Genomic DNA, 12518 nt, shown 5'->3' with positions numbered 1-12518 from the left:
TAGCAAGAAAATTACTGCCCAACTTTCTATTTTAAAGGCATATAGCTCTAATTTAAATATGTTTGGCTTCTAGTTGAAAACAAGATATCTGCCTTAATAATACATTATCTCCTTTTTAAAGATAAAGTTAATGATTTGTGTTACATTCCTGACAGAGGCAAATAATTTCCAATTAAAAAAAAAAACACCACATCATGATTTTTTTTAAAAAATACTCTTGATTGTGAGCAAGATTTTGTGCTATTAGTGGTCTTTGGTATGTACCAAAGATCAAAGAAACTTTAATGGAATATACTTAGAGTAAGGGTCCCTTTAATATATGGAGGCCTAATGCAGTGCTTGGAACATTTCAGTTTTCTTTACAAATATGTGATTTTTCATTTATAAAAAATGAATTCAGTGCAGTGGTGAAATCTAAATTTCTTACCTAACGGTTCTGTGGGCGTGGCTTGGTGGGGTCATGTGACTGGGTGGGCGTGGTTATGTAACCATGTGACGGGGATCAAAAGACAGAAACAATGTCCTGCTGGAGCAGGGTTGGACTAGATGACCTCCAGGTCCCTTCCAACCCTGGATTATCCTCTGAAGCTGCCTCTAGTGCCAGATTTGTAGTCCGTCCTTCCTTCCTTCCTTCCTTCCTTCCTTCCTTCCTTCCTTCCTTCCTTCCTTCCTTCCTTCCTTCCTTCCTTCCTTCTTCTCCCTCCCTCCCTCCCTCCCAAAAATGAACCCCCCACTTCCCATTTTTTGCCTACATCACCCATTTTTTGCTTCAGGCTTCAGCTTTTTTACCTTTTAAAAAATGCTTTTAAAATGTAAAAAAAACCCTCTGACGATCCCAGCTGAGTTGCCTGATCGTCAGAGGCTTTTTTTTTTTTTTTACTTTTAAAAGCATTTTTTTTACAACCTCTTCGGCCGAAGACTTTTAAAGAAAAATGCTTTTAAAAGTAAAAAAAAAAAAGCCTCTGATGATGCTCGGCATGGGGGGGGGAGGGGCAGGGATTTTTGCTACCCGTTGTCCGAACCACCCGCCTCCATTGCTACTGAATCGGCCGATCCGGTCCGAACCGGGAGCATTTCACTCCTGATTCAGTGGTAGGAAAATACAATATTTGTATTGTAAGAAAACTAATTTGAAATATGAAGAATTCTTTTACCGGTTTATTTTATGACATCCTCCAAATATATAAATGGAGTTTTGTGTCTAAATTATATATTTTACTATGTTCATAGTTTCATGCTATATTTTTGTATCTTATAGCTTGCCTATATTGAATGTCATTTTCCTACTATATTAACATCTTTTTTAGAAAAAAAGCAAACAGATAAAGAGCAATATATTTAAGAAATTTTAATTAGAAATCTGCTTTTCTGTTTTCTAATTCTGTCAAGTTAAATGGAGTGATAGATGATAAGTATCAACCGTTTGTGTTTGTAAGTCTTTGTGTTTGTAAAATGAATGCTTTTCAGCTGTGACACTGGATGAAACCGTTGAGAATACCTTGATCTATGAGAAGACTGTCATTCAATATAGAATGAAGTAAAACCAGCTGTTCTCAATGCACTGCTTTGTTACATTGTTACTCTACAGTATATCTGACTGCTACCATACTTTTCTTTTAATTTATTAAATTTGTATGTCGCCCATCTAACCACAAGGTAACTCTGGGCAGCTTACAATATTAAAAAGAATAAAACAATATAAAAACATGTACATAATCAAAATGAAACACTGTAACATACAAATTATCAGCTATAACTAAAAAATAAATAAATAAATAAATAAATAATTTTATTTCTATACCGCCCTTCTCCCGAAGGACTCAGGGCGGTGTACAGCCTATTTAAAAACACAAAAAACACGACAACAATTTAAAATTTAAAATCATTAAATAATTAGGCTCCAATTAAAATCCCAGAAATTTAAAATACCCCAATTTAAAACGTTATGTTAATAGCCCTGCCTGGCGGAACAACAGGGTCTTCAGAGCGCAGCGAAACACCCGGAGGTCGGGAATCTTTCGTATTTCGGGGGGCAGTTCATTCCACAGGGCTGGGGCTCCCACAGAGAAGGCCCTCCCCCTGGGTGTCGCCAGCCGGCATAACTTGGCTGATGGCACCCGGAGGAGACCCTCTCTGTGGGAGCGGACTGGTCGGTGGGAGGCTATTGGTGGCAGAAGTCGGTCTCGAAGGTACCCAGGTCCTATGCCATGGAGCGCTTTAAAGGTGGTAACCAACACCTTGAATCGCACCCGGAAGACCACTGGGAGCCAGTGCAGCTCGCGCAGGAGGGGTGTCACGTGGGCGCAACGGGTTGCACCCATAACCACCCGCGCGGCCGCATTCTGGACCAGTTGGAACCTCCGAGTGCTCTTCAAGGGGAGCCCCATGTAGAGAGCATTACAATAGTCCAACCGGGAGGTGACAAGGGCGTGAGTGACCGTGCGCAAGGCGTCCCGATCCAGAAAGGGCTGCAACTGGCGAATCAGGCGAACCTGATAAAAGGCCCCCCTGGCCACGGCCGTCATGTGCTCTTCTAAAGACAGCCGTGCGTCCAGGAGGACACCCAGATTGCGAGCCCTCTCTGGGGGGCAAGGATTCACCCCCAATAGTCAGCGATGGCACCTGCTGACTATATCGGAGCGCCGGAAGCCACAGCCACTCGGTCTTGGAGGGGTTGAGTCTGAGCCTGTTCCTCCCCATCCAGGCCCGCACGGCCTCCAGGCAGCGGGACATCACATCAAGGGCATCGTTGGGGTGGTCTGGGGTGGAGATGTACAGCTGAGTATCGTCAGCGTACAGATGACACTTCACCCCGAAACCACGGATGATCTCACCCAGCGGCTTCACATAAATGTTGAACAGGAGAGGCGAGAGGACCGACCCTTGCGGCACTCCCCACGCGAGATGCCTCGAGGTCGACCTCTGTCCCCCTGCCAACACAAACTGCGAGCGGTCGGAGAGGAAGGAGGAGAACCACCGCAAAACGGTGCCCCCTATTCCTAACCCCCTCAACCGCTGCAGCATGATACCATGGTCGATGGTATCAAAAGCCGCCGAGAGGTCTAATAGGACTAGGACAGAGGAGCAGCCCCTGTCCCGAGCCCTCCAGAGATCATCCACCAACGCGACCAATGCCGTTTCAGTGCTGTACCCCTGCCTGAAGCCCGACTGGTACGGGTCTAGATAGATAGCTTCATCCAGGTGCCGGGGAAGTTGTCGTGCCACCACGCTCTCAACAACCTTTGCCACAAAACGAAGGTTGGAGACTGGACGATAGTTGGCTAATTCAGCCGGGTCCAGGGAAGGCTTCTTGAGGAAGGGCCTCACTACCGCCTCTTTCAAGGCGGCAGGAAAGGCACCCTCACTCAGAGTAGCACTTATAATCCCCTGGAGCCAGCCTCGTGTAACCTCCCGGGAGGCCAGCACCAACCAGGAGGGACACGGGTCCAATAAACACGTGGCGGCACTAATCTTACCCAGAACCCTGTCCACATCCTCGGGAGTCACAGGATCAAACTCCTCCCAGGTAACATTCTCAAGACCTGCCCTCGTCTCCTCCCGTGGACTCATCCAGTCGGAGTCCAAGCCATCCCGAATCCGAGCGACTTTATCATGCAGGAATTGCACAAAATCCTCAGCGCGACCCTGCAAGGGATCTTCCCGCACTCCCCCCCGGAGGAGGGAGTGGGTCACCCTAAACAAGGCGGCTGGGCGGTTCTCTGCAGATGCGATAAGAGCGGAAAAGTGGTTAGACTTTGCCGCTTTTATCGCCACTAGGTAGGTCTTGATATAAGACCTCACCTGTGTCCGGTCGGAATCGGATTGACTAGTCCTCCAAATGCTCTCTAGGCGTCTTTTCCGATGCTTCATCTCTCTCAGCTCCTCAGAGAACCAAGGAGCCAGTTGAGATCGGCATTGGGTCAGAGGCCGCAAAGGCACGACGCGGTCCAAAGCTCCAGCGGCCGCCCTTTCACAGGCGGCCACCAGCTCTTCAGTCGAGTCGTGTGTTAGGGTCTCAGGGCACGGCCCAAGCTCCGTCAGGAACCTTTCGGGTTCCATCAGGCGCCTGGGACGGAACCATCTAGTTGGCTCCGTCTCCCTGTGGCGGGGGACGGCGGTAGGAAAGTCTAGTTGGAGGAGCGAATGATCTGTCCATGACAAGGGTTTAATATCTAGGTCCCCTCTACCAAGATCATTCAACCACTGACCAGAGACAAAAATCAGGTCCAGAGTGTGTCCCCCTATGTGAGTTGGGCCTTGAACTAACTGGGTCAGGTCCATGGCCGTCATGGAAGCCATGAACTCCCGAGCCGCCTCTGACGCCTCACCCGCGGATGGAAGGTTGAAATCCCCCATGATGATAAGTCTGGGGGTATCAACCGCCACCCCGGCAATGACGTCGAGTAGCTCGGGCAGGGTCGCTGCCACGTGGCAGGGAGCCAGGTACGTAGTCAGCAAACCCATCTGCACCCCACGGCTCCACTTTACACAGAGGGACTCACATCCGGCTATCTGAGGAACAGTGGTCTCCCTCGGACAAAGACTTTCCCTAATAATCACCGCCACTCCCCCACCCCTCCCCTGGGCCCTTGGCTGATGAAATGCACGGAAACCTGGCGGGCACATCTCAACGAGGGGGACCCCCCCCTCCTGGCCCAACCAGGTCTCCGTAATACCTGCCAGGTCTGCACCCCCCTCCGAAATAAGGTCACAAATGAGGGGGGCTTTATTAACCACCGACCTGGCATTACACAACAATACAATATTTGTATTGTAAGAAAACTAATTTGAAATATGAAGAATTCTTTTACCGGTTTATTTTATGACATCCTCCAAATATATAAATGGAGTTTTGTGTCTAAATTATATATTTTACTATGTTCATAGTTTCATGCTATATTTTTGTATCTTATAGCTTGCCTATATTGAATGTCATTTTCCTACTATATTAACATCTTTTTTAGAAAAAAAGCAAACAGATAAAGAGCAATATATTTAAGAAATTTTAATTAGAAATCTGCTTTTCTGTTTTCTAATTCTGTCAAGTTAAATGGAGTGATAGATGATAAGTATCAACCGTTTGTGTTTGTCTTTGTGTTTGTAAAATGAATGCTTTTCAGCTGTGACACTGGATGAAACCGTTGAGAATACCTTGATCTATGAGAAGACTGTCATTCAATATAGAATGAAGTAAAACCAGCTGTTCTCAATGCACTGCTTTGTTACATTGTTACTCTACAGTATATCTGACTGCTACCATACTTTTCTTTTAATTTATTAAATTTGGCATTACACAACATCAGCCGCGGACCCAGGGCCTGAGACTCTACACAACCCAGGACACGAGTCACGCATCGGGGGCCGGAGTGCGCAATCGCTCGTAAACAGCGTATGCACACCCCCGACACTTGATATGGCCCCCTGCGTCTGTCATACCTGCCCCTCCCACTCATTATTTCAATTTCACAGCCCTTCCTGTCATCCCCCTGCTTCCCGGTTAAATTTCCTTTCGCGACCCTCCTGCTGCAACTAATCGACCCATCATCCCGCTCAGTCGCTATCTGGACCCCCCCAGGTCCGCTTTTACAACCCCCCCCCCCTCCCTCCCGGGTCCCCTTAAAAAATTTTTTAAAAATTTTCCTAAAAAACCCCTCAACCCCCTCTTCGCTACATGCCATCTCTCGGGGTTCCAAAGCCCGTCATCAAGATCAAGATAGGCCCTCGATAATGTGGAGGGCCAGGCCTGCGAGAGGGGGGAGTCTCGCAGCGCAAGAAGGTCGGCTTTTTGGAGCATCAACCGAACCAGAGATGGGAAAAAGGCCAGTCCGGGGGTCTATCATAGTCCAAAGGGATAACTGAACATAAAGATCACAAAACGTCCATTTGTAGAGCTGGACTCCACTGTCCTCTCACGACAGGGAGAAAGTCCAATGTTCTTTTTCTCCAACAGAGGCTAATAGCCAACCATCCTCTCACGACGGCCGGTCCCGTTACAAGGGTTAACGGGAACAATGTTCTATCCTCCCCGTTGGGATACAAAAATCTCTCAGTTCTTTCAAATGGTGTTCAGTCTCTCCTACCAGCGAGGGCGTGAGTGGAACATAGTGGGGGGGGGGGTCCAAAATGTCCAGAGCGTAATAGTTCGTAAAAGATGAGGAAGGAGGATGAGTTTGGGTGTGAGGGGAGAATCTATTATTAACTACCTCCAGCATTCTCCTTCATCATTAGAGCCCCAGGCCAAGTGGCAGGAGAGTGGGAGCCGACCTGATTTCAGGTGGAGGGTGGGGGCAAGATGTTCCAAAGGGCAGGAGCGACCTCAGAGAAGGCTCTTTTCCTGGACCCCAGCAGATGGAATTCCCTGGCTGATTGGGCCTTCTTGCATGTCTAAGACACATATCTAGCAATCTGAAAAATCTGTTCTTTTTTCAATAAGGTTAATCTTTAGATTAAGGTCTAAGGGGGGGAGGGCATTTTTCTTTTCTGAACACATGATACTATAATTGCTATAAGTAGTTTTTAGTAGCATCATTATTCCATTACTAACAATCCCATTATGTCACTTATTGTGCATGAAAGAAACACTATCAAAGTAGTATAGGTAGCAGCAGTATAATCATTTATAATCTTAAATGAGTTACTGCAGTTTGAGGGCAACTAAATGAATATCCTATATAATCTCATTTAACTTGGTTTCTGTCTATCACATGTAGGTTATGAAGTGAAATAGAAATAATAAATAAGCTTGCAGTGGAAAATGTTATATAAATACTCCAAATTAACACATATGTATAAATGAACATATTATTCATTTTTCCCTTTAGATGAATGCACTGGACACACTTGGACAGACTCCTTTGCACAGGGCTGCTTTGGCAGGTCACTTGCAGACATGTCGCCTCCTGTTGAATTACGGCTCCGACCCCTCCATCATCTCCTTACAAGGTTTCACAGCAGCACAAATGGGCAATGAAGCAGTGCAGCAAATACTGAATGGTAGGTATTTTTGTTGTTTGACAACAGAAGAATAATTTTGATTTTCAGAAGAAAGTCTGGTTCTAATTTTAGTTTTTTGAAATTCATTTTAAATATCTTGCTCTGCATTTCTGCAAAATTATTATCAATTTAAAAGTGTGAAAAAATAACTTTAAAATAAAAATATGAGTCAATTGGTGGGCCTTAATTTCTCTTTTCGTAAATCTGCTTATGTCCCTCTATTTTTATTAAAGAACAAAATAACGTTAAAAATCTGGACAGAAAATGTGCATGACTGTTTCCTGCTGCTTGCTATTTTCTGCTACATAAACCTAGTGGGCCTTAATTTCTCTTTTTCGTAAAACTGCTCATGTCTCTCATCTTTTATTATTAAATAACAAAATAACAATAAACATCTGGATAGAAAATGTGTGTCTGTTTCCTACAGCTTGTCACTTCCAGCTATTTTAAATGCATGGTTCTGATTATATTATAGAGGAATACAAAAAATAGGCAATCAAACAAACTGTTCTAGTTTTAAGATTATTACAGAGACTGAGCTGAGAAATTTTTCTAGACCAGGGGTCCTCAATCCTTGGGCCACAGCCTACTACTGGGCCGTGGGCTATTTGCAATTGGACCATGTGACTGGCAGGCTGTCGCTCGTGCAAGTCAAACTGTGTGTGTGTGCCAGCCCATCGCTCGTGCAGCCCAGTTCCCCTCTCTCCCCACAGCCGGGCCGCCAAGCCGGACTCTGTTCTAGACTGCATGTTAAGCATGCAGTGATGCATTTAATCATGTTTTTTATTTGGAATTAGAGGTCTTGTTCATTACATTTGGATGGTCCTGTTGTGGTTATTACTGCACTGTTTTATCTACCTTAAGGAAAAGGAGTTCCTAAGAAAAAGAAAAAGACCACCTTTATTACATCTTTCAACAAAATGTATATTCACACAACTTTATCAAAAAGTGCCTGACCATTCAGCCCACTACAGCACAACCAACACAAGCTATGAAAAAGATAAAAGATATTGCAAACACATGACAACACCGTAGCACAGAAACCAACCAACCAGAGCTCTCCAAAACATCTTAAATAACCCTAAAGACCTGGTAGCCCTAAAAGGAAAAAAAGGAAGTCATCTTCAACATACTATGTAGGACATCTGGGAGGAAGACTAGCAGAACACATCCATGAATACCAGCTAGCAGTCAGAAGACACAGTGAAAAGTCCTTAATCTCACAACACATGGTCAGATTCAACCATAGTTTCAACTGGGAAATCGTAAGCATACTAGACCAAATTAAATCTAAAATGCTAGAGAATTCCTAGATTTTTGACATTCAGACAAATTGGCTATCAAAAGGCATATATAGGTAGACCACATTTACAGACCATTCAAAGGAACGATAAAAAGCTAAGAAGGAAACAAAAAAGACCAGAACACATCTTCTCCAGCAACCAACAGGGATTAACACCAGAAAAACAAATAAGCAGTAAAAAATACCCTAATTAAGGAACTACCAAGGAGAAAACCACATCTGCACTAACACTGGCAGGCGAAACTACTTTATATAAACGGAGCAAAACCCCCACTCACTAGCACTGAAGATGTTACCTTGTCAGATAATTAAACATCTGCAAGCAAACAACCTTTCTCAACACCACAATTTAACCCTGGGCAACGTATGTTCCCTTTTGTTGGCACCAGTAAAAATAATTCAAAATAAAAGTGATTCAGTTTAATTGGGATGAAACAAATGAAGGAATTTGATTGCTTGTTGTTGCCAGGAGGGTTGGGGTGGGGCTATTGTTTTTACTCCTTATATATTGGATTTTCATTTTTTTTGAAGCCTCCTAAAGGCACTGAAAGTGAGTGGGCAGCCATATAAATTCTCTAAATAAAATAAAATAAAATAAAATACCAGTTTTCTTTTGGGTACAATTCAAGGTGCTCATTTTAACCTTTAAAAACCTTCATGACATGGGACTGGGCTATCTGAGGGACTGCCTCTCCCTGGTTATATCAGTCTGCCTCATTAGATCTGACAGAGAGGCATACTGTAGGTACCATCAACTATGAACCTGTATTTGGTGCGTCTCAGGAGATGTGCTTTCTGCGATGTGCCTTATGGAACATTCTTCCTCCTCAAATTAGATTAGCTCCATCCCTTTTGACATACCAGAAGGTCTTCAACACCTGCTTATGTTACCAGCTTGTGGGTCCTGGGGAACTACAGACATGCTTAGATCCTGAGCTGGTTATGCTTATCCTCTCTTCACTTAGGATTTATGAATCTACGCTTTTTATAATATTTACTTTTTAAAATTATTTGTATATGTGGTTTTACCCATTTGTTATACATCGACTAGAGTCATCTTGGGTGAAATGGGTAATTCTGTAAATTAGATAAATAACATGGTAGGAAGAGTATTTTAGAGTTTGGAAAGTATAATTGTGCTATATCAAAAAGTAAAATTGAACAAGTGCTAAAAATTTTGGTGTCCAAGAAAAAAAAACATTACAGTCATAATAGCTGTTAGAATGTTAAAAATTGGTAAGGATATAATTATAGATATTAGAATGAGCTTGTCTTATAAAGAGGCTGTGGGATATTACTATGCATATGTGAAGAATGTATCTATGTCTGACAATTAGAAGAATGTGATTTTGGTTTCACTAAAAAGGAAAAAGTGTGAATGCAAAAACTACAGGAGATTAGTTTATGTTTGTCTGGGAAGTATTTGGTAGAGTGCTGATTACAAGAGTGCAAGAGGTGCTAAGGAATAAAAAATTGGGAAGTGCAATGTGTAAATCTCCAATTTACACATTTTCCTACAGGTGTAGTACAATGAATGATGTTGTTGTAAACTAGATTTAATTACATTTCCTTCTTTTTTTTCAAAATGTGATGCCCTTCATTTCTTAAGTTGCTGTTGTCCATCTAAAAAGGAATGGCATGGTTGCTGCATATATATGTATATAGAGTTAAATGTTTTAAGTATTAGTAAGTTAGCACTATTAAGTCCTTTAATTATACTTACTTTGATCTACAATATTGGGTCTGATGCTAAGTCCATGAATTTATGCATGGGATGAGATTTGAATTGGGAAGGTTCATATATATAGCTCAGTTATAATCACAATGCTAGAAAGAATATACTGTTATACTGAGCGTTAATAATAGTTTCTAACCTGAATATGTCCTATAAAGTCACAATGCTTACTGTTTTTTCATCTTTAAATAGAAAATACTCCAGTACATACTTCTGATGTAGATTATAGACTGTTGGAAGCATCTAAAGCTGGAGATTTAGAAACTGTAAAGGTATGTTGGAATTTAAGAATTATAAGAAATTGAAGATAAATATGGCCATTTGAAATACAATGAGGAATTTTTTTTATGATGATAGTCTACAGTGGTCATTGGACTTAAATGCTTCTGTCCTACAATTTTTAGGTTGTTAGAATTTTTATTTTTTTTATTAATGCTAATTAGTATTGCATTCCTGCCTTATACCCTGATTAGTCTTAATTGTGCTTAACTGTTACTTTAAGTTAGATTTTTTTTAAAGCAGAAATAATTAACCACAATGCATCATCACTTTGGGATAAAGTTATAAACCATAATTAATTATCTAATTCTGGGTTTTATTTGATTGACCAAACTAAGTAATAATTTTAATTAGCAATTTTATGATGTTTGTGTGTCTATATTTTTCTTGACTGTACACCGCCTTGAGTCCTACGGGAGAAAGGCAGTATAGAAATATAATTAATTAATTAATTAATTAATTAATTAATTAATTAATTAATTAATTAATTAATGAAAACAGGAAAATCAAGCTTAGAGGAGAGTATAATATTTTGTGCTAAAGCAGTCTTTGACATTAAATATATATGTAGTAGTTAATATTGTGAAAAGTAATACAGTAGAACCTCTGGTCACAACCATAATTCGTTCCATAACTTTGGTCACAAACCAATTTGGTCGTGATCCGAACCTAATTTCGGAAATTTGACGCTTACAAAATAAAATGGCATGGAAGGGGAAATCGTCTGCGGAAAAAAAAAAAGAAGTGAATTTTTTGGTTGGAACCCAATTTGGTCATGGTCAGAAGCATTCGTGACCGTTCTACTGTACTGGGTTTGAAACTTTCCTAACTGAAAAGTGTCCTATTCTTGAATAAATGCTATTTACCGGATTTTTCAGACTATAAGATGCACTCCCCCCCCTCCCCCCCAAAAATGAGTGGAAATGTCTGTGCATCTTATAGAGTGAATACGAGCCTGTTTTTGGCCTCCCAAACCCTCCACACATCCTGTTTTTGCCCTCCCCGGTGTTCAGAAGTACTCTGCAGGCTAAAAACAGGCCTGTTTTTGGCCTCCCAAACCTTCCGCGCGTCCTATTTTTGCCCTCCCTGGCATCCAGAAGCACTCTGCAGCTAAAAATGGGTCCTCTTTTGGCCTCCCAAACTCTCCATAGGTCCCATTTTTGCCCTCCCTGGTGTCGGGGAGGCTGAAAACGGGACACATGGAGGGTTTGGGAGGCAAAAAATGGGCCTGTTTTTCTGTAACAAGTACCACATATATTTATGAGCTATTCTGCTTCCCTATTTGGACATTTTTCTGATCATATTAGCTGGCCTTATTTAACCATTCAGGACAACTCTACACCCCCCTACTGCTCTCAGATACCAATCCTCCTACAACATACAATGTTGCCAGATTCTGTGCTGAGCACTTAAAATATGCCAGAAGATGAAATATGCCCCAAATCAGTTTTATTATAGAGTGTTTTGTATTCAATTTGTGATATTATTTGTTTAGATAGCCATGTTTGCCATGTTTTTTTTTATGTCCATGCGTAGTTTTTAACCCTCCTGTTAGGTTATTAATGGAACTACAGTTTTTAAATAGTTTCTTATAAAACTCCAAATGATTAATTTTTCTTAGTAAAAATAAAAGATGACATATTGATGGATTTCCACTTCTTTGCACTACTTTGTATCAAATGCTATATTACCTTCACATGATTGGATTTTTTTTTTATTTCTGAAAAATAAACTGTATGGAATCTTAGTTATTTTATTGTAAGATAATTTGCACCCAGAGCTTTAGTTATTTTTTATATTGTCCAGGAATCTTTATTATTCTTACTATAATGTCTTGAGGTGTGAAATGTCTATTTGAAATGTCTGTGGTGAATTCTACTATGGATGTTTTCCTTTCTCATTTTTACATAGCAACTTTGCAGTCCTCAGAATGTGAATTGTAGAGATTTGGAGGGACGTCATTCAACCCCCTTGCACTTTGCTGCAGGTTATAATCGAGTTTCAGTAGTTGAATACTTGCTTCATCATGGAGCAGATGTTCATGCAAAGGATAAAGGGTAATTGAGACCATGCAATTTACTGTTTTATATATGGGTAGAATGAACTCTTTCTCATCTTTAGAAAACTTCCTTGATCTACCTCACCTTGTGAAATACATTATTTCTTCCCTACAGAGACAAATCAGTTACAATTTGGTATGCTACTTCC

General features: G+C 41.6%; 1 protein-coding gene across 1 annotated transcript in view; it reads left to right on the top strand.

Moving 5' to 3' along the window:
• Positions 1 to 12518, top strand: part of TNKS (tankyrase) — a 107146-nt gene that overhangs the window by 73645 nt on the left and 20983 nt on the right. The window contains exons 12-14 of the mRNA XM_070938478.1: positions 6822 to 6993; positions 10224 to 10303; positions 12222 to 12367. Coding sequence (XP_070794579.1) covers positions 6822 to 6993; positions 10224 to 10303; positions 12222 to 12367 — 398 coding nt within the window. The remainder of the gene's footprint in view (positions 1 to 6821; positions 6994 to 10223; positions 10304 to 12221; positions 12368 to 12518) is intronic.

This window comes from Pituophis catenifer, unplaced genomic scaffold (genome assembly GCF_029215685.1).
Source record: "Pituophis catenifer annectens isolate HBS135680 unplaced genomic scaffold, rPitCat1.0.hap2 SCAF_2, whole genome shotgun sequence".
Classification (NCBI taxonomy): Eukaryota; Metazoa; Chordata; class Lepidosauria; order Squamata; family Colubridae; genus Pituophis; species Pituophis catenifer.
The sequence above is the reverse complement of the archived record's forward strand: the minus strand, read 5'-3'. Positions and strand labels throughout refer to the sequence as shown.